Genomic DNA, 27,151 nt, shown 5'->3' with positions numbered 1-27,151 from the left:
CTTGCATGGAAAGATAATTGGAGTGATTTATTCCTTTGGTTCAATGTTTTTGACTCTTAATCCCTGGGTGAAAAATCATTCAAGAGGGTTCGTCTCTCCATGTTCTCTGGTTCAGAGTTTTGACATGAATTGTTTCAAAAATCTGACTTATGGTCAAAGCAAGATGGTACTCTCTCTCTCTCGGTTTAATGTTTTGACATTAATGGTTTCTATAGTCTTGCTGAAGGTCAGACAGTAGAAGAGGAGGGTATATGCCTCTCTCTCTCTCTCTCTGTGTGATTGGTTTGACAAGAAATATTTCCAAAACCTGGGTGGAAGTCAAAACATGCAAGAGCTCTCTCTCTCTCTCTCTCTCTCTCTCTCTCTCTCTCTCTCTCTCTCTCTCTCTCTCTCTCTCTCTCTCTCTCTCTCTCTCTCTCTCTCTCTCTCTCTCTCTCTCTCTCTCTCTCTCTCTCTGTGTCAGCATGCATGGAACTATGGAAGTATGTAAGGGGAAATAAGTAGGAAAGAGTGGTGGCTGGGGAGGTAGAAGTCAAAGGAAGTGACGTGAAGACTCAGCCACAGGAATTGAAAAGGGAGCATGTTTCAGCATATAATCACAGTAGGGACCTCTTAAGATTGTAAACAACCAACATATCTCCACCTTATTCAGTCAACATTCTAATATCGTAATCACAATTGTAAGCACTCCATCATTGATAAACCTTACCTAACAACCAAAATCTAATCTCTTCATCTTTCTTCTTCTCTTTTCCCCCTGGAAAGTCCAAATCTTTTTCTTTTAAAGAAAATTTGCAAAAAGAAAGTTCAATCAAAACTATTTTTCATAGGGTTCCTTTCTTTTACTTTCTCGTCCTTTCCTTTTCACTCATTTTTTGGGTTTTGATTACTTGGAAGGGAAGGATAGAGGAAATATATATAGTTGATAGACAAAGTCAAAAAAGCTTCATCAGTTTCAAGTTTTCAACTCCTTTCAAGTGGTCTCTTCTCCTCTTGTTTCTCCATCATCATCTCCTTCTCAATTCCTACTATCATGCTGTTTTTACCTCTCAACCCCAATCATTGTCTATTGCGTGTGGAAGATGGCACCCTTTGGCTTCCCCTCATTCCCAACTGACCTTTTCATTCATTTCACACACTCACTTTTCCTTGGCATGCTTCCTTCTCTCTCATCATCACCATTTTATTTTCCTTCTTCAGTTAATAGTGACCCCCTTCGGGTCCACTAGCTGCTACTATCACAACTCCTTCCCATCTTTGGGATTTCACCATAAATGTCAAATTCCAAACTTGAGTATCTTTAGAAAATAGCACTACATCTAAAAATTTACATTTTAATAATAAATTTTCAATATTCTCTCTTAGAGGCAAACCTCCATTACTCCATGGACTAGACTTAAACAACCGAGAAAAAAGTTTATGACCCTGATAAGGACGAGTCTAGATCGTCTACCCTTAGGGAGAAGAAAATTTCCAATCGACATAGTTGAATACTTAATACGTGTCGAATTGAAAAACTAAAACCTTCTTTCTCAAGAACTGGAAGAGAAGATTTAGATTTCTTTATTTTTAGAAATTTCTTAAAAAATAGGATTTTGTTTTAGATTGTACATGTATCAAGCATCCAACCATAAGAATTGAAATTTTTTTTTTTCTCTCAAGGGAGGATCCAAGCTCAATAAGGACTAGTTTTATAGCAACTTCTAGGAAGTAGCAACTATAGATTTAGTTCATTCTATTAGTTACCATAGAATCCGATTCTACACACAGTAAAGGAATGGGAATGTTGATATGTAAGGTTTTGTGTTCCAAATAATACTAGATAGAAAGTGAAACCTCCCTCTTTGACATACTAGTAAAGGTATCAATCAACACAAAAGAGATGATTGCAATGAAATATATTTTTTAAGTATCACATTCCACTTTCAACTCTTATTTGATTGGCGTCATGCTGTAATCTTCTCCCTAAAGCTAATAAACTCCACTAGCTTTCCTGGTAGGTTCCAGCATATTTTTCTTAACCCTTACTGTGGCTTAGTTCAAGCATCTGGTCTGGATCAGTCACAAAACCAAATAAAGCTCTGCAAGTTAATGGGTGGGGGCAAGGGAACTCACTTTGTGTGGAAAGGCACCAAATTCACTAGATTAAGATGAATATAGCTATGAACCCATTTGAATAGATCAATCACAATCTTTGACAAAGTTGTGAAAAAGAAGATATGAAGAGAAAAAATGAACAAACAAACAGTCCAGAAAAGATGGAATGGTCCATATCCACTCATTGGGATTGAAGAAAAAGCAATTGCGTTTTGGGTAATTATCCATTTTCAAAAAAACTTCTCTTTCCATTAAGATTGATTGATAAAGATGGGAGAGATGCATACTTGCATCAACAAAGATAGACATGTTTTGATCTCCACATGTAAAGAACAATCGTATCCTCTGTATCAAACCTCAAAAGGACAAATTATTGGTTGACATGCTTATCTCAAAACCATATCTTTTCTCCTTTTATTCACCACTTAAGACGCAGACAATTAAGTTAGGCACAGAAGCATCAAGAAGTCCTCCAATGGTCGGCATTATTATAACCCATCATCAACACAAACTCATATAATATTTTGTATCTTTTGTTCCGTCATCAATCATGTCTTCTTCATACATGATTATGTGATTTAGTTTTTCAAATTAAAAATCAAGAACCATGACATATGCAATGACCTTCATTCTTTAGAAAATGTCAAAAAACAGAGGGCTTAGATTCTTGAAATCAAAGTCATCCAAAGGATTAAATGTTTCGCAAGAAACCTTTGGATTTGAGAGTCTTTGGACTCCGAGAACCAGACAAGTATTTGGTCCCCTCTGCAATTTACTGTTAAGACAGTTTTTCAATTCAACGGTTCGCCCCTTCCCATGAACAAAGAACTGAAGCAGCTGAAAGAAACATCAAACACTGGATTGAAATCGGATTAATAAGAATTTCCTGTAATTTTTCCTGTTCAAACTTGTAATACAAAGGCAGGAAAGATTCAAATCGAACCAAAAAATAAGTACTCTGCTGTATATGTTGATCTAGTTCTTCTTCTCTCTGTTTCTGTCTGTCACTGAAACCTAATCTTTCCCCCAAAAAAACCCATAACTAAGTAGGTATCAAAAACACCCTGCTCCATCATCTATTTCCCCTGAATAAGACAAACCCCTAACTTAACTATTCAAGAAAATTAAAATCCACAAGAAAATTCTCAAAGTTGAAATATATACAAGTCAGACCTAAGAGGTCAAGAACCCACATCAAGAAACTACCACTGGTGGGATTCAGGAAGCAGGGGATTGGTGGGCATGAGCGTTAGAGAAGGGATAAAATCTGGGTTTTGTGAGAGATAACGTTGAGGTAGTTTTGGGAGTTGGGGTCATCGGAGATGGAATGGTATGTGTGGCAGTTGCAGTGGCGTCGATGGTGGTGGTAGTGGTGGTGGTGCAGCTGTTGGTTTTGGTGGTGGTTGCAGAAGCTGCGGAGGTAGAATGGGGGGTGGTGGTAGTGGTGGCTACTCGCTCGCATGATGGGCACATAGTGAGAGTGGTCGCCGGAAGTTGCATGTAAAAGGGATGAGAAGTCTTCAAGGCTCTGAGTTCTTGCAGCTCTTTCTGTAATCTCCTGTTCTCTTCTGTCAGTGTCTCACAGTACCTCTTGAGATACTCGCAGTCTACTTCTGTCTGCTTAAGCTTCGTCCTGCGTTTTTCAATTTGATTTTCATCAGGAAAAAAACCCCAAAACGAAATCAAAGAAGAAAACTTAAATAATGAAAGAGAAACAGATACCTGGCTCTCCTGTTCTGAAACCAAACTTCCACTTGACGAGGTAGAAGATTTAGTTGTTTTGCAAGAGCAAGCTTTTGTTTCTGCAGCATTTTAGACTTAAAGAAAATGTTAGAACAACAAGAAAAAGAAGATTTTTTTTTTTTAGATCGTTTGTTTGATTTGTTTTGAGACATAACTCACTACTTACAGGGTTGAGAGTGTTATGTTCTTTGAAGCTTTCTTCCAGGAAAGCTGACTGTTCCTTGGAGAGTCTGAGTTTCTTGCGAGTTAAGCCATTCTCTTCCTCGTCACTTGCTCTTGACGAAGCTCTTTCATTCGCTTCAGCATCATTCATGGAAGCCAGTGTGGTTTCTGGGTGATCTCTTTTGCCGTTGCTGCTGCTACCTCCTCTGAACATGGAGAAATCCATCTGGAAAGACGAAACGGTGCTGTTGGGTGAAGAAACTGCTGCTCCATCATCTGCTTCCTCCGCCGACGGCGCCAGATTCACGTCAAATCCCCTGGCCGGCGGCACCCCCAAGTGACCAGAAGACCCCGCTTCCGAATTCCCTGCAACAGAGCCAAACCCATCAAAACCCATCTCCCAAAATCACCATTAAAGAAGACCCAAATAGATTTTTTTTCCCTTTTCTCTCTTTTTCCCTTTTACTTTACTAAAAGCTCAATGAATGCTTTTCTCTCTCTCTCTCTCTCTATCATACTAACCGTTTTCAGTTGGCCATGAAAACACCACCAAATCGGTAGACGAAGGTGGGTTACGAGAAACAGGCCCAGGAGGAAGAAGATCAAGCTGCAAGGGTGGATCTGCAGAAACCCTTCTCTCTTCTCTCTCTGTTTCTCTGTCTCCTCCATCTCTTCGATCACCTTCTATGTTTCCTTCCCTTCCATTAACAACTTGTAAGCCCATGCAAAACCCTAAACCTTGACCAGTGGCGTTCATCCTTGGAGCTGCAACTTTCTCCATGAATGGAAATGGCTTTGAAGCTTCTCCTAAGCTCAGACCCAACTCCATCGTTCTCTCTCTCTCTCTCTCTCTCTATCTCACTGCTGCTTGAAGGAGAAAGATTTTGGATTGGTAAAAGGACTCAAAAGAGTCTTTATAGAGATTCTATCCGATCTTTTATTATTATATATCATTTAACTATTAAAAATTATTAAATCACAATCTTTTCTTTTGCCCTTTATGCGATCCAAGTTTGACCGACAAACCCAGGTTGACACAATCACACGTGAGATCCTTTTCTGAATATTTAAGAAAAACAATTATAAAACATGGGAATTCCCCAAAATTTTAATTATTTATGTGGAATTATAAAAGAATAGGGAGACAGGAATTTAAAATGGATTCGGTCTTTTTTTGGATCCGTATGAACTAAAACTAATATTCTCCTTGTACGGACACTAGGGTTATTTTAAGGTGTCGGTAGCGGAACCGGTTTGGGTTAATTGAATTCCAGAGCCTTTTGGGATTTATGGCTGATCGATTCCGGTTCTTCGAACCGGGTTTCTGAAGCCCCGGAAGGAGAATTATTTCTCCATTTCTCCACCCAAAATGATTTTAAGAAACACTTTTATTATTAATTTGTTTTTTTTCGGAACTTCTTGTAATTATTTAGTATTCAATAATAAATATGTAACTACCACAGTACCACGTCAACCCCCAGCCTTTTTTCCATGCTGCTAGCGTGTAGTGTGTGCACAGAATACACATGAATTACTATTAACAGGTGAGTGGTGACTCTACACTGCGCCTTACAGCTAGCTATGATATCCCAATTAGATACGGTTAACGATGAAGATTTATTGCGTAGATCTTTCATTTCCAGGATTCTGAGTGATTTTCGTTTAATTTTTGTTTCGATCGAACGGTCACAATCGTCCCTCCTAAAGTGAAAACACTTTCTTGGTGTAGCTACCAAGCAAGAGTGGCAGTGCGGTCAATGAGAGGTTAGTAAAGCGGTTAAAGGCCCAACCTCTCTAAGGGAGGTCTTAGGTTCGCACCCATTTGACAGCATTAATTATAAAAGCTCCCTTGAAGATGTAATCGTGGTGCCCGTAATTGGCCCGGATGAACCTCATATCCAAAAAAAAAAGAGTGACAGAGTGGGGTGGGGTAAGAGATATAAGATTCTGGATCCTCTATCCCTTCCTTTGTTTCCAATGATATTTTTTCATCACACATTAGAAATGGGTCCTATTTGAATAAGTATCAATTAAATCTTGTTGGCTACAATCAGTGCATATCGATCTTAATTCAAAATTTTCAACCCAAATGGCAAGCTTGGGTTACATTCTAGACACTTTTGAGGTCTGTGCTGCATTTACATCTCTCTACCATATATTATAAGGGTTCTACTCGAAACCCATAAAAAATCTCATGTCTAATTCATTTTATCAACACTTAGGTGTGGACTCCACCCTTAATGTACCATGGAGGAGTGCATGAGGAGCATAGAACTATACTTATAGTTGAGTACCTTTGATTATGGATGGTTTAGATTCATCCCCACTCATAGGAGCTTTAGTTGGATGTTGTGCGTATCGTGCAGCCTACGGCTCAGATTGAAACTTGTCCTTGAGACAAAATTCATCAACTCGTTTATCAATTAAAACATTATCAATAAAATATTATTCATGCAAAACGAAGAGATAACAAGTATTCGAGATTTTGTCTCAACCACAAGTTTCGATGTGAACTATAGACTGCACGGTGCGTGCAGTTTAGCCGATGAGTGAAGCAGTTTCGCACCCATTGTAGAATAACAATAGTTGGAACACGTGTTAAGAGGGGACATTTTGGAAAATAAGTTTAAAGAGTAAACAAAAGTGTTAAAAAGGAAAGGACTTAAATGAGAAGAGACTGGGATGAGCAGCACAGCATAGCATCGCACGAGCTTTTGACCCAGAAACTTGGATATGGATACGACCCCACTTTTGCCGTTCAAGTTACGCCTTACGAGGGGGAGAGAATATATGCGGTGACCGGGTGACTTGGGATAGCCGGTGACGGGAACCGGAAATGTAAGATGAGGGTGATGACGTCACACATGTCACGCTTTTGGGATCATTGCAATTATTGAACTCATCGAAACAACTTTAATGATACATAGTTGTTTCGAAACTGTACCAAAAAAGCAGAGAGAGAGAGGGCGGGGCCCATCGGGGCATGGTGTGGTGGGCCCATGACCATGAGAGAGGCGTGAAATGTGAGGCTGTGTGGAAAGTGACCAAAACCCACCACTAAAAGTCCACCCACTCCCACCCTTGACCCTTCGCCTTGCATGGTTATAAATATAAATTTTAATTTACCATATATATATATATTTTTTAATTTAGAAGAAACTTAAGATAACTTCTTTTGGTGATAATTTAAGATAAGTTTAACTTTTCGCTTTATTTTTTAATTTTTTGATAGAAAGATAATTTATCAAGACCGCAAAGCCAAGGACACTGAGATACAAAGAGACTGTAACCAAGGAAAGTAAATGAGCCAATTCGTAGAGTTCGCCAACAAAAAGGCCTCGGGCTAAGGCATCGGCCACATGGTTGATGCCCCTAAAAATATTAGAGAACAAACACGATCCAAAGTACTGGCTTAGGTGATGGATATCCTGGATTATGGGCTGGATAGCGAATGAGGGAACTCATTCCTGTCCTGAACAAGGAGAAAAAGATTCATGCAGTCTACCTCAAAGATGGCTTAATGAATCCCTTCACCTAAAGAGTGGAGGAGAGCAGTCCTAAGAACCTGAGCTTCAGCCATAAGGAGAAAAGAGGCTATACTAGGCATTGAAACCTCTAGCATAGGGCCTCCTCCATGGCAATCCCTTCACCTAAACTTTTCACTTTACTTATGATAATTAATTTCCAGAACTACCTTAAAATTTTGGGAAGTGGTCGCTGAACGGCCGTGTAAATTGTTTGATTGAAGTCCTAAAAACCTTTCCATTAAATTTAGTAAGATTAAATATGGATCGTGCGGTTTAGATTTAATGGTATAATTTATTTACACAATTGTTCAGCTATATATTTTTTTGATTAAAATATTTAAATTATAATCATTAAATTGAACATTTTTCATCAATTTTTTTATTGTGAAAATTCATAGTTATCAAGGCGACGGCTAGGTAATATTGTCATTCTTTGGTCAAGGCATCTTGGTGTCACCTTATTGATTTATTTGGTGTCATATTAGTTTTGTTGTCTTATATAGCCTCATTTTTCCTTATCATCTTGAAAACCTAAGATGAAATAAAATAATAATATAATAATAAAATTAGTCTTAATCTTTTATCAATCAAATTAGAAGTTTGTACTCTCTTCACATCCGTCCAGATTTATGTGACCTATTGAGAATCGTATCTCTAATTTACTTTGTTAATATTCAAAAGTGGGTTTACCCTTAGGCTGCGTTTGTTTGTTGGAATAAAAGTGAGGTGGGAAAATTTTTGAAAAAAGTATAAATTTCTTACTTTTTTCTTAAATCTCAAAATTGTAGATTGTTTGGTTGCTTAGGGTGGGAAAGCGAGAAACAAGCTTCCTTGAATAAAGGGAACTTGTCTACTGATGTGGCAGCCTAACTTTCCCACCCCAAGTCATTTTAAACCCTACAAATTTGGTGGGATTTTATAGAAAAGTTTGAAAAAATAAAAAAGTAAGACCCAACAGTATCACTTTTCCACAAAATCTTTTCATTTCTTTTCCTTTCCTTTCTTCTCTCTCACCCCACTACACATGGGGCCTACATATTTTTTTTTTCTCACCCCACCTTTACAAACAAACGCAGCCTTAATGTATGATAGAAAAATGCACGATGAGCTCAAAAGTTTACCGCGACAAGTGAAGGATTTGGGCTCCAACAACATTACAAGTAATAATTCCAGCATTTGAAAAATAAAAATGTTGCTAAAATGCATTGATATTGTCTTTTAAGCAAGACCGACAGACCCAACATGCAGCCGTTAGTTCTGGTAGAATATATTTTTCTTTTTTGGGTGGTGGTGGAACTATTGGAAAAGATTTGTTGCTTGATTATTGGGAACCTCACATTCATTGTTTGATTGATTAGAAAAAAAAAAAAGGGCTAAGAGATAAGGTTGGTGGTTACATAAAAGCAAAAATGAAAACAGACCAACCCATAGAATAGAAATAAATCATCATTGAAATTTGACAGTGGAGGATTTATTGAGACTAAAGTTCTAATGAGGTGATCCGTGATTATATTTTCTTTTATTAGCACAGATTTCAGGGCTTTGACTTCATTAGATTCTCGTGAATGCATACCTATATGCAATTAGGATTAAATCAAAACTCTTCATTCAAAATCTCATACATGACCATCTGGGAGAATTAAACCCTAATTTCTTCATTAAGAGGTATTGATTCCTTCTCTCTCTTGGTTTGTAGGCTCTATTAGCTATGTCGGGTTTGATGATGACAAAAAAGAATTCTTTTATAGTATATAAATATAGCATATGCTTTTGTTGTTTTTTGAAATTAAGGATACGTGAACTCTTGACCACATCCTTTGAAGACTTGCCATTACATATAATTTAAATATAAGACAAGATTTTACCCCTACTGGCTAGTGTTGAAGGGATTTGGACTTTGACCTCTTACTTAGAAGCATTGATTAGTGTATAAATATTTGAGTCAATTACATCCGTACCCCAAAATGAAGCCCTTAAAGCACTGACACTCCACTTTATGTTTGCAAAACACGAAGACCTCAAAATTTTATTTTTATTGGACACATTGTTGAAACGTTGTTGAGGAATCTGCAAATACCAGAGGTATTTTCTTTAAGGTATTTAGACACCCTGATTTGTGCAATACGGGTTCTACAGTGTCTTCACCCAAATATCAGTCAACCCAACCTTTAAAATTGCACCCCAGAAGGGTTACTTCAGGTGTATCAGGTAATGTTCACTGCTTGACAAAATAACAACAGGGAGAGAGGGAGAGAGAGACAGAAAGAGGAGGAAATTCAGTGCTTAGAATGAACTCAGAAATGGCTTTATATAGAGCTCTAAAGGCTGTGGGTGAAAGGGTAAGGTCATCTCTCTTTATTGAGGGTACCTTTCAGCTCAACTTCCTTCAAGAAGGTACCTATCCAGCTGACCTCCCTACTGGAGAGTGCCTCTCTAATGGCGTCTCCACGTAATATTAATATATATATATATATATCTATATAATCATGACAGGGTCACAACAGGATTTATGCAAATTAATAATACACAGGCCCTTACTATATATAAACCATAATCAAATCCTCTCAACCCGATGTGGGACTAAATAAAACCATGGATAAAATATACAATTAAAACAAATATTTATATAAAATAAGTTTTAAACATATTTACAACACACATTAGTCCAATTTGTCACTGAAAATTGATAAATCACTGTTTATTTTCTTTCAATTCCAAAAAATTCTTATAATGAACAATTACTTAATGGTTTTCAGTGACAAGTTGGACTAATGTGTCCAATAAAAATTTAATTTTGGGGTTTGTGTTTTTCAAACATAAAGTAAGGTGTCAGTGCTTTAAGACCTCCATTTTGGAGTGCCAATGCAATTTGCGTACATACGTTGCAGGCAAGGTGTGGTGAGGAATTAGTCCTAGCGAACAGGCGAGGTGTGGTGACGGATTAGTCCTAGCGAACAATGAGGAGGGGACGAAATTGCTTCAGTCATGTGTATTATTATTATTTATTTATTTTAATATGAGGCCCATCCGGGCCAGCTTACGTGCACCACAATTACATCTTCAATGGAGCTTTTATATAATTAATGCTGCCGAATGAGTGCGAACCTAAGACCTCCCCTAGAGAGGTTGGGCCTTTAACAGCTTTACTAACCCATCATTGGCAGTCATATGTATTATTTAATGCGCATGATGGTTAAGCGAGATTTTGATCCATCGAATTCAAAATTTAAAAATTTTAATGGTCGAAATCAAAACCTTGACTGAGATTTCCATCCGACGCACCGAAGTATTTCGTATGATGGTCGTATGAAGCATGGTCACGGAGAGGAGTGTGTGGAAGAGGAAAAAGGGTAATCCGGTAAATTCAAGTAGTAAAAGGCCTGGGCCGCCTGACCCAGCGATGTGAACAGACATGCGTGACTTTTGTGGAGCTTTTGACAGGCGAGACACTGGAGGGGAGGAAGAGGAAGAAGATTGAGATTTGAGACATAAAAAGAGAAGACTGGAAGACTGGAAGAGAATCTTGGGGATTTGATTTGGTTTTTAAATGCTCCCTTCCCCAAACTGTTAAATCATTAAATGAGTGAGAAAGAGAAAGAGAAAGAGAAAGAGAAAGAAGAGAGAGAAGGGAATCTGGCAATAAGTCAAAGTCAAGGGTAGGGTCCTCCTAGGTTTTTTAGTTTTGCAACTGTTGCGTCGTCGTCACTCGTCTCTTCCGTGGATTTGGCCGGTGTAGGGTGGCGTGCGCACCTCTCTCTCTCTCTATAGTATATATATATATATATGCAGACATTAAAAGCGCTCAGTAGTCATGTGGGACCCACAACCCCCCTACAGAGGAGATTAGGTGGGTCCCTTCCGCGTATGATCTTGTTTTTTTTGTTTTTCCTTCTCCTCGGGTGTATAAATTCTTCCTCCATGTTTACATGATCGAATCAAGAGGAAGAAGCAGAGAAAACAAACAGACACAGAGACACACACAAAGAGACGGTGGGGCCCACTGGGGAGCGAGGGGCGCGAGGAATCCCTGCGGTTGCGGCCAACTCTGTGTAGAGAGAGAGAGAGAGAGAGAGAGGGGAAGGAGACAACAACCGCAGGAATAATGATTAGCAAAGAGGCCGCTCCTTTCTTGTTTACGTGGGACCCACTTCTTTTCTTTCTTGCTCCACTTCTCCTCCTCCTCCTCCTCATCCTCCTCCTGCCAAACTCACTCCAAACAAGGAATCGCAATTATTGCGATCTTGATTGAATTCTTTTCTTTTTCAATTTTTTTAATAAAATAATAATGATAATATGTCATATATGGTACATGATGATATACATAAGACATGATGATGACTACATGATCTATAAAATTCCATCCTAATCATACAATCTCCACCTTATATTTTCTTTTTCTGTCATCTTCACCCGTACCTACCTACCTAGTCTATTATGTGGTTGCCAACTCACCACAACGAGACGATTCCTGTCAAACGCCCGATCTCATTTCACACCTTCTCTTTGAATAGACGGTCTTACCCCTGACCATGTAAAATATTAAAATATAATTTTGAAATAAAACATTTTTTTCTGTTTGTATAATTTTTCAAAATTTTCAATGCACCGACAATGAACTCATGCACAAGAAAAACGCATGCCAAGCAAGTTTTATTAACAATAATTTTTTCCTAATTAGGTGTTTAAAAAAGGATTTGATACGGATAAAATTATACCAAACCCATCAAACCGGTTCATCCCGGTTGGACCATGATTAGACCTGTCTTAACCTAATTCACACGTTCGTATAAGAGGGCGCCACATTACAGTTATAAACCACGAACGACAGCTCGAATCTTACAGGATACACAGCTAGGTTATAGGAAGTAACCATGGAGGCGGAGAGGGAATCGTGTCAAGATTTGAAACTAATCAAGCCCCCAAATACCTAGGGAAGAACCTTACGATCAGACGGTCACCTGAGAAGATCATGAACCCATCTCACGGTTGAGAATTGAAGGTAAAATCTATATAAACGAGTGACTTACTCTCTCCAGAGGAATCTGACTCATTTCCCTTATACTCATATTCAAATTATACTCTACAATTAGCTAGAGTCGTGTGATCAGTTCAACAACTGACTTAGCCTTCGGAAGTGGCCTCCCAACCCCCACAGTCAGGCCACGTCTAACCCTATTTTGCAGGTTATCTTCATAGATCCTAAGGCTGAACAGATTCTAGATGCATTAGAATTAAAACTTATAATATGATTTTGTGGTAATTATTATAATCATGGAAAGATTAAATTTTGAGTTAATTGGAAAGGAACTATAGGCTAGATTTCTTTACATATAAAAGATTATTATTGTCTGCATGTCTTGTAGTGAATCCAATGAATCTATTTGATTAATATAATCGTGCAAGAGACCTAATATGTCAAGTCCACGTTTGAATAATTTAATCATATAAATATAACAAAATGAAAAATTATTCTAATGGGTTTTCTTTTTTCTTGGTCAAAATCCTACTTCATTGACAAACCAACATTATATCTTTTGATTGAATCAAAGAATGGTTATATGTCTTGTTCACTTTTAGTTCAAGTGGGTTCTTAAATATTGAGAAAAATATCAAGATATATCATGACTTGACTGTCTTGAATATTTGAAATGAAGAAGTCTTGTGTATAGAAAACACACAAGAAATGAAGAAAACTACTTGTAAATTTCAACTCTTGTATGAACTCTTATTAGCTTCGTGGTTGTGCAAGGACTGCAAAACTTAGAAATAATCTTCCACCTTCAAAATGTTGAATATCATTGACAAAACAAAAAAATCCCCAACTACATCAATGAAAAATTTTCTCCACTCAGACATACTAAAATAACTTTTATTTTCATGTCCAACCTAAAATTAAACTAATTCAACATACATAATAGAATTAAAAAAAAAAAAAAAAGTCTTCTATCAGAGCAATTCAAAAGTCAAATTGTATTTTTTTTTTCCATGGACTATCAATAATTAGGTATCTTTTATCAAAATAGTTGATTGGAAAATGAGATTTTAACATTATCAAAAACAAAAAGAGGAGATTTTAACCGAAGAAACTTAAACATCTTTTATATTGCAAGCACTCCTACTAATTGGAGGTTTTTCATTCACATTATACACATATGAGAATTGACTTTGTGAAAGTTTAATTATATTCTCTTGTATTGTGAAAATTAAAAGATACGTAGTTGACTTTTACTTGATCATACGTTATTTGAGTTTTACCTATGTTTTAGAATGGTTGATCATTCCATCTATAAGAAAGGATTACCTAATTAAAGCATTATAATATATTAAAAAAAGAAAGAAAGTGAAAACCCTAAATGTTTTTGTGCTTAAAAATTGTTGGAAGACAAATAACATGAGTGGTTTGGTTTGGATATTTCCATGAAAGATGAATGAAATGACAAGAAAGTGAAGAGTTGAAACTGAGTAAAATAATTAATGAAGAAAGTCAAAAGAAATGAAAAGACTACTTGCCTTAATTTATCATTTTAAGCAATTCATGTAGCTATTATAGATATTATAGAAAACCATGGATCCTCTCCAATTACTGAAAAAACTGGTGAAACAACTGGTGGTTTAGATCATCTAACACAATTACCTAACTGGATTATCAACTTCAACATTTTAGATAACATATTTTAATCTTTCACAAGAAAAGATGTGGTAAAAATCTCATATATAATTTTTCTGATGGATTTACCTGCCTCACTTAGAATGAAATTTTGTAGTTGTTTGGTTTGGATTCTTGTGACATTTTGTATAGATAAATTAATCATTCAAACATCAATGATTTTGATTTCCATGACCAAAAATATATAGTTTATTTTGTTTTAAAAGAAGTATAAGATGTAGCTTTAGAGAGAAAACTTTCCTAATCTAGACTCATCAATAATGCAAAAGATGGTAACAAAAATTTTCCATTCAGCAAAGATATCGAAATGTCTTTTCTCTCATTCAAGGGACACCATGACTAGATTTTGCATTTCGTTGATCAACTTACTTTTTTCTATTCTCATGGCCAATTTATTCGAATCAACACCAATCCAATTTGCTTTACAACAAAATTTAAAGAAAAAAAAGAAACTCACATTAGATCTTAAACCAAACACAACAAAAGATTTAGGTGAGATGTTCAATTTTCACTTTATAGCTTAAAATGATAGTCAAAAGAGGTGGTGATCGATTTCTTTTTCAAAATTTTATCTTTTTCTAGTAGGGTTTTATTTTGTGGAATTATTGTATCCACACACAATAGTTAGGTTTAAAGAAGAAGGTGAGAGATGAGTAATTATGTGGACCAGATTAGATGAGAGGTCCATAATAACTACCAACGAGCAATTCACAGGTGTTGCGGTTTGCTGACGTCATAAGCAGAACAAGATTTCATTATCATGATTTGTTGTTTACCATTCTTTTTCTCCCCTATCATTCTTTATGATTACAAATAAAATATAGTATAAAGAAGTTGAGACATAAAAAGATAAAATTCAATTATTATTAAATGCAATGCCACAATAATTCAATCCATAACTGCAAAAAGTTTCAAGGAAAGATAAGAACATAAGAACAGAAAAATAAATTTGAAAAACAAAAAAGGAAAAGAAAAAAAAGAGACGACTTTTCCATGCTAATGCTATGATTAGGTCTTTCATCATTTTCGTCATCCTCCTCCTCTATTATTCACTTGCACTAGTAATTTTTTTAAATATAAATATTATATTTAAAGAATTACATTAGTTTTCGTTAGTCAAGATCAGAAACGATTAGAGTTAACATAGAAAACCCTATATGCTTAAAATATATCAGTTTCAGGACTGCTCGATCTCGATCCAAGTCAATGCGAATTATCTAAATCCTAACATCAAACCTCTCTCAATTAGTAAATTGAGTAAATAATACATCTCTCATGTACTAACCCATATAGACCGATATTGAAAAAGATTGAATGAATTGCATTGAACTAGACAATATTCTTTTATATTTTTGGCTTCCCTTTGCAATACTACCTAACAACTTTGGATAAGTATTGATATATATTATATGATACCCATTAATGAAGTTATCTATCAAGATATCCTCAGCCATACATTAGATGATATTTTTTAAACTAACATTTATGTGGTTGTTCAAAATAAAACACATTGATGTGTCATGAATATTTTCTTTTTTTCTTAATATAAGATGTAATGAGAGAGTGTTTTCATATATACACAAGTATAAAAGAGACCACAAGACAAAGAATGATGTTGTGGGGATGAGAAGGAGACAGGAGGGGAAGAAGAAGAAGATATGAATGTAAAGATGGAATGAGATCCAAAGAAGAATAATTATTACAAACATAATGATTGTGTCAAGAAATGAGTTTTGATTAGGTTATTAGAATGATTATCAAATTTATTATGATCACATGACCTTGATTGACTGTCAGAACTGGCTGACATATGAGATGGGGGGTGGACCCTACACCTATAAAAGGGTGGGGTTGGGCAAGAACAGATGAGATAATAGAAGATCATGCCTTTCTGCATATTTCACGCCCAATTTCTTGCCGTCATTTGATGCTGAATGCTTCTTGGTCTCTAAGACTATGTTTGGATCACAATGTAGAAGATAAAATAGAATGATAAAGATAAAATAGAATGATGTAGTAATTTAGTACAAGTGTTTATCTCTTTTTTTATATTAAAATATAGATATGAACAAGGTTTAAGGTATGGATATGGAGTATCGTATCGGTCAGGTGATTTTAAGAGACGTATTGTCATATATCAAGTATTGTATAGCTAATGTATTTTAGTGTAATTCAATGGAGAGAAGTATCGAGATGTATTGTATCAGTTAGGTCAAATATGGATATGTATTGGTAAGTATCGTATAGTATTATGGGATACTTTAAACCTTGGATATGATCATGGTATTTTTCTGTTTTGTTTTAAACATTTGATAGAAAAAAGATGATTGCTTAAGGAGCTATTAATTACAACTGCAGGCTTCGACATCTATAAAGTCACGTCGGACATGAATTTATGTGGTACAGTTACAGGCTTCAGTTGATAATGATCAACATTTCTTAGTAAAGAGGTCGTGGATCTATTTTGTCTGATGGTATATCAATATGTAATATCCCCACGTTATATATATATATATATATATATATATATATAATATATATAAACCCTTATGCACCAAAAAAACATGAATTTGTATGATCTAAACAGATGGGAGTTCAATCGACCGAGTCACCCTAATCAAGGAATCTGCAACAAAATCAACAGATTTTAAAATACATTAAATCAAGCAAAAAAAAAACCAAGGATAGGTAAAACCAACACAAAACCCTGTAAAATTCAAAAACTCAGCCATTCCATTGGTAAGAGGGTAACAGTCCCAAACAACATCTCATTGCGTACCAACCATATGGACCAGCAAATGAAAGAAAATAAGGTGAAGGTTTCAGCCCGATGTACCTTGGAAGTAAAGCATTTCTTGTTCCAATCTTTAAGGATTAAATGTAGTTTTGGTTCACTACTTGGAACAAGGAAAGAAATGCTGTTGGCGAACCATATTGCACGAGCAAATTGACATTCAAAGAGGACATGATCAGCTGATTCACACTCCATACCACGTTGCCTGCAACTTGGATCCACAGCCATATTTCTCTTGATCATACTATCTCCCGTTGCAAGTCCTTGTGCGCATGTTGTCTATAAAAAATTCACAACTTTTGGTAGAGATTTGACGGGAGAAGTATTAGCAATCCGAGATGGCATGTGGAAGCTTACTCAGGATGGCTATGATAATGTCTTCATCGAGACCAATTGCTCAAACTTGATGGGTTTTTTTGGTGGAGTCCAACTCCAAACCCCCTCTAGAAATCCGTAGCATCATCGAGGATATTTGGTCTTTAAAGGAAAACTTTGTTCACATTTTTTTTGGGCATGTTTGTAGAGCTGCAAATAGTGTTGCAGATTCTCTATCACGGAATGCCTTGTCCATGGCATGTAGGACAATTTGGCATTGTTCCGACACTTGGCTCTTGGATCTTTGTAACCAGGATTTCTTGTGTAATCCATGTCCCTCTTTTGAATGAAATTACTCTTTACCAAAAAAAGAAAGAAAAGAATATCATCTTATGACAACTTCAAAAAAGAAAAAAACTTTAGAACATTGGATCTCTTTTCTCCAACTTTTGATTGACCTAATTTTTACATGTGGCTTCTTGGACTTCAAGGACTACATAATCACCATGATTGATCATCATCACTCCATTTAACTTTTAAAAAGTAGAATCTAAACTGGCTGATGATTACCTAGTTCTTCCCCATTTTTTTTTGTCAATTCATAATTTTTCTTGCACATTCTAATTGAGGTTTTATTCTTTACTTACCCTAGTGAACTCTCAAATTTAACTTATGAATTGTTTACATTTACCCATTTAGGTAAGTGCCCAAATTATTAAAGAAAGGCTATCAAGCATGTATCATGGCTCCTCATTTATTGCTTAAGTTACTGTTCTTTTTGATAGACTCATTATTGCCCAACACTAACTCAAGGAGCGACTCTAGTGTGACCCATACATAAATTTATTTTAGTTTGTCCTCCTTAATTAATGGTGAGGTGATTTTTTTTTGGGTAGAAATGTAAGGTGAATGGAGAGAAGGTATTGCAAGTTCTATCTGTTTGACAAAGACATTAAATAGGAACGACATTCAAGAGCTTCTCCATAGTTCATGATGACAATAAATAGGAGGTCTATGGATCTTATGATGCACTTGGCTTTGAAAAATTATTTTGAACATTCTTGTGAGAAAAATAAAGAGAAGTGGTAATTGGTTTATAGATGACTGGTTATTTGTCAATTATAATATTTGATTGGTCTTAGCCAACCAATTAAGCATATGATTAAACCACTACCTTGTACTTAGAGCTTAAGATTTCATTACAAATCGATAGAGATTAGGATTACAACAGGTCGGGTTGGGCCAACGCCTTTTGAAACCTTGATGTTGACCTTGAATATCTTAGCCTAACCATAACCTCTTCTCGCAGGGTTGAGTGACATCAAACAATTAGTCACAGCCTTGATCTTGACCCTCATCCTAACCCTAACAAGAAGGCAATAAGATAATCCACAATCCCAAGTTGTCGCTTTACATATTTCATATTTCGAAGATCTTATTATTCTTCTAAGATAAACTTTTTTTTTTCTTTTCTCTGTGGTGGGGGGGGGGGAAGCTAATACAGTCCTTAGAGCTTTGAAAAGCCAAGTTGAGGATTAAATTAGTAAGGATTCAACTAAGCTGTCCCATCATATCATTGGTCTACAAATGATTAAAACAATTTGCCATCTTAAATGATGTTTCAACAAAATTCAATGACAAGTTGATCTAGATATAAAAAAACTCTGCAATAGTAGTGTGGCCTAAAGATCTTCTAGCCAGAGCCAATATGTGTATGAGCCAAATCAGCCAACCATATATGAGCTAACTATATAAAGACTTGATCATGTTAGACTTAAACGACTATCCTTCCATTCGATATTTTTACTTATGTTCTTTCTTAAGTTTGAATCTTTTATCCTAATATTGCATTATTGTTATGATTCTTCCACTCCACTATACATTTTATAAAAAAAAAAATCCAATAACAACAATACTAATTAACTCATTTTTGTCATACCTAACACTTTATTCCTTTGAGAAGAAATTTGAGGAAAAGAAAAGAAAGTTTTGGAGAAGAAGAGATCTAAGTAATGCAATTATTGTGGTCATCTGTGGATATATAACAATGTTGTTGTTGTTGTTATTAATGATAGGTTCCACTTCCATACAGTTCCACCTCCACCCACTAATGGAAAACATAAAAACACATTAATTTAGGTTGTTAGCTGTGTGGGTGTGGGGGTCAGCCAGACTGTGCTGGGCCCGGTGGCGTGCACCAGATGTGCAGTGCGTAGAAAACTAGAAATTAAACGCAGGTACGTGAAAAGAAGCGTTTGGCTTCAGCAGCAGCAGCAGCAGCCGCAGCGTTGAGGCCTTCTCCTGCCTGCAACTGCAAGGCTGCAAAGAAGAGAGCTGTGGGGGAGTGGGGACGTTGGGGGCGTGGGGCGCGAGGATGATAGCAGGTATCTGCAGCTTGCTGCGGCTCCCTGAGTCCCTGAAGCCTGAAGGAAGAGAGAGAGAGATTGGTGAGTGGTGAGTACGTTTTAATGGTTATGAAGTTATTATTGGGGGAGGGATGATGAGCGAGTGAGGAGGGCACAGATGCCGGTGGAGAAGGAGACAACACAGCAGGAGTAATGATTGATTGCTAATAAGGTCCCCTCAGCTTTTTCCCTACCCCTCACCCTCCTGCTAACAACCATTGCTTTGCTCTTCATTGATTGATTGATAGATACATTCACCAATCATTCATTCTCCCTTGCCTCTTTCATCGTGTAGTAAATACTAAATGAAAAAAATTTAAGAGTATTTTTTCTTTTTTTTTACTAATGACCCACTTCAGTGGGGATGAAATTCCGATGAATTCTCGTCTCCTTTTATGAGAAGCACAAAGTGTAATTTTGAGACTTTCAATCACAGAGTATAGAGACCTTACTAGTAATAGGTCCCACTTTTAAATCTACTTTTATTATTGTTCACTTGTGAGCCTCCCTGTACACGTGGTTAGCAGTAATGGGGGACCATTGTGTGCTTTTCGTCTAAGAAAAATCATTGATTTCTCCAATTCTAACCAATTCCAGCATTACTTTCTTCACTCTTAGATATTTTGTTAAATAATTTGAATGATCCTAATGTACTAATGAGGGATGTCATGACTCATGACTAAATTATCATCCCAACCCAACCCTTAGGTGAAAGGAACTCGTTTTCTTCCTACACTGCGTCAGAAATCTCTTTCTACCTCTCCCTGTCGGCGACCACCATTCCCACCTTCCCCTCTACCCCCTGCCAAAATTCACCCACCATCGCGAGGTGGGTGAAAAATAGCTCTATATACCCCTCTTTTGCATTTCAAGATGATGGCTTTCACGACAACTAATCACTTCGTCTTTTCTGGTAAGAAGCATATAATCATCTATTATCAAGTTTTTGCTTTGAGAAATGTTTGACCCCTACATGCTAATCTACCTACCAAACCGATCTAAGTTTTGGTTTTGGAAGAAGAAAAAATCATACATTCCATCATGCATATCTCTCTTGGCTCCCAGAAGAGAAATCTTTATCCTTTACAAGTGGGAAGAGAAAGATGAACCACTTGTACCATACCCAACCTTTTGCTATCTTATTTTACCTTGATACTTTGATGGCCAGTAGGGTTTGACAGAATCCAATAACTTAAAAGAGTATTATTGCAAGCAAATGGACAGAACAAAAAACAATCAATCTGACCCATGATACTTGACAAACCCAGAATATATAACACTGGTATTAAATTTTTGCTGATATCATCATCATATATAAGAGGATTTCACCATGGGTTGTCGTTTATATGAACTTGTCTTCCTTGCTTTCTATCCTTTTGATTATTGCAAATTAGGTAATTTAAAATAGGGAGAGTATGACAAAGTGGAGACACAGAAGGGTTCAGCCAATTATTATTGAATCCAATGCCCACTATAAATATAAATCCATAACTGCAAAAGCTGCAAACCAAAGATGAGACCAGAAGAGAAAAGACAGTATGATTAGGCACTTATCATGCACCCCATCATCATCATCTTCTTCATCGTTATCTTATTCTTCATCATTTCCAAATTTACTATTATTCTTGCCCAGAAAAACAATGGTAGAGATTTTAGTGAGATTTCCAAAATCAACGGTTGAGTTTGGGTAGGTGTAGAGCGTTAATGGCTTTAATAAAAATCACAAGACAATGATGATGACACGAGAAATGGTGAGAAGAAGACAGAAGAGGAGACAAATGTGAGCCAGGAGCGCATGCATGCATGCATTTATATGAACACAAAAATGGATTCATTATTGCCATTTTAATCATTGAATGCCCAACTCTGAGCTACACTCGTTCAGGAAATATTACAGAATTGACACTCTTGCCGTTAAAAGCTATACAAAGTCAAAAACGAATCTCTCACGCCAGGGCCATCAAACGTGTATCATGGTTCATCATTTATTACAGTCCGCAATATTTGAAATTTCGAGTTCATGCAAGTGCTAGTCAGTCTTGGAAACCGTCAGTGCAAGTACTTTATAGAATCGATCGATTCAGACTCGTATCAATCGGGTTCAGAGATAGCGTGTTCAGTAAGAAACATAGGCTATCAGCAGATATGCACGAGTCCGAGATTCCTGAGACGTATAACTGGTCAAAGTGATGGTTATCGACTCTCGCAGAACGGAAGATTGTGCTAGTCTGGATAACAGCCACGACCATAGCATCAAGATTGTACGATTAGAGAAAGTTATCCGTTACCCCACTAACGGGTCTAATCATCTGGATCTGACGGTCATCAGAAGAAGGCACGTACAAATTCAACGAGTGGGATTCAAATATAAACTTTATATAAGACATCACCAACGTACGAAGAAGGTATCTGAATCGTATTCCCAATTATCGTATTCTTACTTTCGCTCTGCATCTAGTTAGAGCTTTTGTGATCAGTTCATCAACTGACTTATCCATCGGAGGTGGACTCCCGACCCCCACGGTCGGGTCACATCTGACGATTGTTTTGTAAGTCATTCTTACGTGATCTAAGGGTTGAGCAGATTTTGGACGCATCACAATCCCATACCACATAAAAGTGAGCTGGAGACCACTAGACCACACCCACTTTTTCTCGAGTTTTTGTCACGATAGAGGTCTGTATTCCCTTCACACCTCTTCATCACATATTACGAGAGAACCCATTAAAAGTCATATTTGATTCATTTTATCAGTACTTAGAGGTATATCCCACTTTTATTTTATGGTAAAAAAGTATTAGAAGAACACAGGCCTCTATCTTAGGGGTAAAAAAAATCCTCTATTATTTGAAAATTTCAAAATAGCCTTGTTTAATTTTTTTTTTTTTTTCAACGAGTTATTTAACATATACATGCACTGCTCTACAAAACAAAAGATGTTTTTCCTCAATCATGAAAGATAATAGATCCTAATTAAATCCTCTTTTGGTGGGTGGATGTAGGATCTATGGTCTTCTCTTCATTTCTCCAAACTCTCTCATATTATTTATTTCTCTCAGGCCCACCTTGGGCTTGCCTTGTCCATTAAATGTGGGTGTGGAGATGTGGAGGGGGAAGAGCTATATTATATAATAAAGTCTATTTGGTTGATGAAGACGCAATAAATAGGATGAGACATTCACCTATTCAAGTAGTGTTCATTTAAAGTACATGAATATGGCAACAATTAAGAGCAGAGCTTTGATATTGTCACCCACCAGGCTTTCAGAAATTATTATCGACATTCCTGTGCTAAATATAGAAATTATTAAAGAAACTGAGGTCCAATCAATTTACAATAAATTCTTTTGCTGTTTTTGCTTTTGCTTGGTGAGAAATGGCTTGGGACACACGCCTTCTGTGTGTAGTCAATCATAATCTTTTGGGTGACCAATCATTTCAAATCTGCTCTGCTTACTGCCCTACGCCTTGTGCAGGTGTAGGGCAGTGCCCTATGCCCTAAGACCAGGAGGGCATGTTGGGCCTGCCACTATGGCCCATGGGCTTCATGCAATATGAAATTTTAGGCTAGAAAAGAGAAAGAGGAGTCTGTCAGGCTGTGTTGGGCCTACCCTGGATAGAAATTTTAGACACAAAAATCTATCTTTATGGGTGGGCATCAGGTTGGTTAGTGAAGCTGAAGGACCGGAATTGAGCCCAACCCAACCAACCCAACCTCATGTTTGGGTTGTAGTAGAGTAGATTGGGGCTTATAATTAGATTCGCGTTCACCTCGTCTACCTTTGATTGATAAAGTCATATTCTAGGCGAGTAGTAGATTAACTGTTTTTAAAGGAAGAAGAAGACATGAAGTTTGATCTAAATTAATACTGTTCTAATGGTTGAAACCAACACATCTTGGTGAAAAGGTCATGGTTCAACTCTCGCTAAGGTGTATTAATTATCCCCATCTCCCGGCTTAATAATTAAGCCCCTTTGTACCAAAAAAAAAATAAAAAAAATACTGTCCACATTGTGTTTGTTTGAGCTTGTTTAGTTACAAATATTTCAATTGTACCATACGAACAACTTTAAAGTCATGCTTTATAAAAAAAGAAGAGAATAAATAGGAAGAAAAGATGTGAGAGAGAAGAGAGGGGAAAATAAATAAGGATTGGAGAGTTAGTTTTTAACTAGGGATGACATTTATACCCATTATTTTACATTTAAAATTGTTCTCAATATTGAAGGGGGCCAAATAGTGATATTTCACATGTGAGAAGAGAAAAAAGTGAAAAAATTAAAGAATTAACATAAAAAATAAAGACATTTAAGGAATTATAGCAAAATCTGAAAAATCCGGTGGAGGAGAGCATGGCCCCCCAGTTCCTTAGTGGCTCCGCCACTTCCCAAACCCAACAATCCCTCATCCAGAATCACCAAGAGTATGATAGGATTAGAAAAAAAAAAAAAAAAAAAAAAAAAAAAAAAGAAAGAAAGAAAGAAAGAAAAGAGAGAGTTTCGCACAGATATTAGACTTGTAAATGGATAGTCGAAATCCCCCTGAATCTCATTCGTATTCGTTTAAGGGTGTCCATATCTGGAATTTTTCTTACCGAAAAATATCCATATCCGTCCGCTAAGCAATTGGATTCGAATTCAGAAAAAATTACTTATTGGATCGGATAGTATCCGGATAAAAATTTATCCGGATAGAGTAAAGTATTTAGCATTTTTTTTTCTCTAAAAATGGATGATAATCGATAATTGGATAGTTGAAAACAGGAAACTATTCGGTTAGAGTAAAGTATAAAAAATACAAAAAAATGACAATCACCAATCAATAATCGAATAGTTTATCGAATCGTATTATTATCAGATATCCGATAAAGTTCCGGATTCGAATTCGAATGCCTTCTCTAAATTTCTACTGGATTCGGATTCGAATTTGGATAGTGGTGTATCCGAGCCAAATCCGATTCGTTTACAGGTCTAGAATATACTCCACCTTTTTTATTAAAGCTGAATCAAACTTTGTATACATGGTGCGGATCTGATGGTCTTATAGTTAGTAGTTGCATGACCGAAAAAAGGGAAAATCCAAGCAGTCAGGGACAAAGCAAGGTGGACATTGGATTAAACCACCTGCTCAATTGCTATCCACTAAGTCGAGGGGCGAAGTTAAGATTTAACAATGGGAGAGGCCAAGGACTGACATTTCACACAAAATACGATGAACTTTTTTGCCAATTATCTTTATTGTTAAAAATTTTTTCCAATCGAGGGCCCAAATACTAATATTTCAAACATGAAAAGAGGGTCAAAGAGGAAGTTTCAAAATTCAGTGGAAAATTTTCAAAATATGTTTATCTAATGCCCCACTTTTAGAGTTTCCATTCTTGTTGGTCTGAGGGTTCTCTATTTTGGGCTCCAACAACAATCTTTGTTCTTTCACATTCCACCTTCTTGGACTGTAAGAATTCAAGGAGGTTTTTAAGTGCAACTTCAGGATTTGCTTTTTTCATGAGCTCCTCAGCAACCATTGCAGGAGTGACCTCTACTTTCTCTATTAGCTCCTTAATCTCCTTGAAGAGTGGGTGATCATGGATCTGTAGATAATTGGAGGCAAGGATGGTGAACCCACTAGGAGTGCAGTAAGACATGTGAATATGCATGTCCATGCGACCAGGGCGGAGTAATGCTTCGTCTAATCGATCTTTGTGGTTGGTTGTGAACACAATGATCCGTTCATCCCCGCAACTTGACCATAAGCCATCAATAAAATTTAAAAACCCTGATAAGGTAATCTGTGATCATGCAAGTGGAAATTAGAGTCCAAAGAATCATGAAAAACATTTATGTACAAACTACCATAGTAATTACCAGTTTGGATCCTCAATCTGTCAGGGTAGAGGCTTGTGCTCCCTTACACCTCTTCACTACATATTAAAAGTGACCTCACATCTAATTTATTTTGTTAGCATTCAGATGTGGGTTCTGCCTGTATTATATGGTTGAGAAGTGTGAATGGAACACTAATTTCTACTCATGTTGAGAAAGAAAATAATGATAAAAGTATCACTGTGAGCTAGCTAGCTAGACAAACCTGTTTGCCCTGATCAAACATATTAAAATGTGTAGCTCTAGCATTAGCCTGCTTCCGATCTTGCAAGTCGACCGTGCAATCAATATCTTCCACAACCAAAATGGAACGGTTTGTTGTTGCTATCAGCAATCTTCTAAGAGCTGCGTTGTTGGGAAGATTAGTCAACTCCAAGTCATAGATGTCAATCAAATTGAGGTAATTGGCCATGGCAGCAACCAAGCTTGACTTGCCCGTGCCTGGAGGACCATATAAGAGGTACCCACGCTTCCAAGCCTTTCCAACTCTCCTATAGAACTCTCTTCTTCGGACAAACATCTCCAGATCTTCCATTAACATCTGCTTGAGCTCCACATCCATCGCCAATGTATCAAAAGTTGCAGGGTGATCCAAGTTTATGGAACTCCATGCATCTTTCATGTTGTAATTACGAAAGTTCACAGTGAAGAGCTTCACTGTCTTAATCTCTTCTTTCATGTACTTGGATTGCTCTAATATGTAAGGAAAGTAAGATAGCAACACCTTGTCTTTTGTGTTTCTTGTGAAAATAGAGCTCGAATGACCGGATTTCAGATTGGAAGGAGGAATTGAGGTCTTGTGGGTTGGGGTAATTATTGGATTCCACTGGGGTACAAACCAATCTCCATTTGAATTGAATACCATCGAAGATATCAACAATCTCTTCCTTTCTTCCCATGGCAACCTTGAGGTTCTTCTCCTTCTCGGATTTGCTAATTCTTAGTATTTGGGTGTTGGGGGAGGTCTTGTTGCCCAAGTAGATCTCTGCAGCTTCATAGACTTGATTGTTTGTGAGGTCATCAATCTCCTCCATTATGATGGTCATTTGGGAAGAGAAAGGATTGATGAGTCTCCGAATGCCAGAGAAGAAATAATCTTGGACCTCATGAGGTACGAAGTCCTGCATTATGCTACGGACGAGCATGGCTGAAGCTGCCACAGAGGCTGCCATGGACAGCATTGTTCTTGTAGAGGGCATGTTAATGGAAGATACATTCATCTTTTTCTCTTTTGACGATTTGGTGATCACAGAAATATTGATGTGAAAATCACTTGTAGTGCACCTTCTACCTTTATAGTGAAGAGAAAAGAGCTAGAGTGCATGGAACTTGCTCATAACTCAATTTATGACTTCAACAGATTTTTCCTGCTAATGGTTGGGATATATTATTTTGACGAGCGTGTCCCTTGGGTAGTAGAATATTGAATTTGACATTTTCTCCAAGAATCCACCAAGAGAAAGAAGTTTCTCTTAAAATACTTATAAAATAACATTTATATTAAGTTTTTAATTTCATTTCATCCAATGTTTGCTCTTCTCTTTGTGTCTCTTTGAAAGT

The 27,151-nt window shown here is 36.8% G+C and overlaps 1 protein-coding gene and 1 pseudogene across 2 annotated transcripts; both read right to left on the bottom strand.

Annotated features, from left to right (window-relative positions):
• Positions 1–2,512: 2,512 nt before the first annotated feature.
• LOC149001403 (homeobox-leucine zipper protein HAT14-like) lies at positions 2,513–4,870 on the bottom strand. 2 transcript variants are annotated; one of them, XM_089136933.1, is made up of 4 exons: positions 4,525–4,870; positions 4,007–4,368; positions 3,820–3,914; positions 2,513–3,730 (listed from the first exon to the last, which is right to left on the bottom strand). In XM_089136933.1, exons 1-4 carry the CDS (start codon positions 4,829–4,831, stop codon positions 3,316–3,318), a joined length of 1,179 nt encoding a protein of 392 aa, XP_088993059.1. In that variant the 5' UTR covers positions 4,832–4,870; the 3' UTR covers positions 2,513–3,315. The 2 variants fall into 2 exon arrangements, with proteins under 2 accessions (XP_088993059.1, XP_088993060.1); XM_089136934.1 differs by having other exon boundaries at positions 2,515–3,730; positions 3,820–3,899.
• A 20,204-nt stretch (positions 4,871–25,074) lies between these two features.
• On the bottom strand, positions 25,075–26,811 carry LOC149001402 (AAA-ATPase At3g50940 pseudogene; annotated as a pseudogene).
• Positions 26,812–27,151: the final 340 nt, after the last annotated feature.

The sequence above is a fragment of the Hakea prostrata genome, chromosome 10, assembly GCF_041222555.1.
Source record: "Hakea prostrata isolate BN-2017 chromosome 10, UWA_Hpros_2, whole genome shotgun sequence".
Taxonomy (NCBI): domain Eukaryota; kingdom Viridiplantae; phylum Streptophyta; class Magnoliopsida; order Proteales; family Proteaceae; genus Hakea; species Hakea prostrata.
This window is presented reverse-complemented; position numbering and strand designations above follow the sequence as displayed.

What these genes read in the sequence shown, in the direction of transcription:
- LOC149001403 (XM_089136933.1), bottom strand. Translation starts at nt 4,831, where the DNA reads ATGGAGTTGGGTCTGAGCTTAGGAGAAGCTTCAAAGCCATTTCCATTC. An exon ending in TTCATGGCCAACTGAAAACG is followed by an intron (nt 4,369 to 4,524) that starts GTTAGTATGATA and finishes GCTCTGTTGCAG; the next exon opens with GGAATTCGGAAGCGGGGTCT. An exon ending in TTTCAGAACAGGAGAGCCAG is followed by an intron (nt 3,731 to 3,819) that starts GTATCTGTTTCT and finishes TGAAAAACGCAG; the next exon opens with GACGAAGCTTAAGCAGACAG.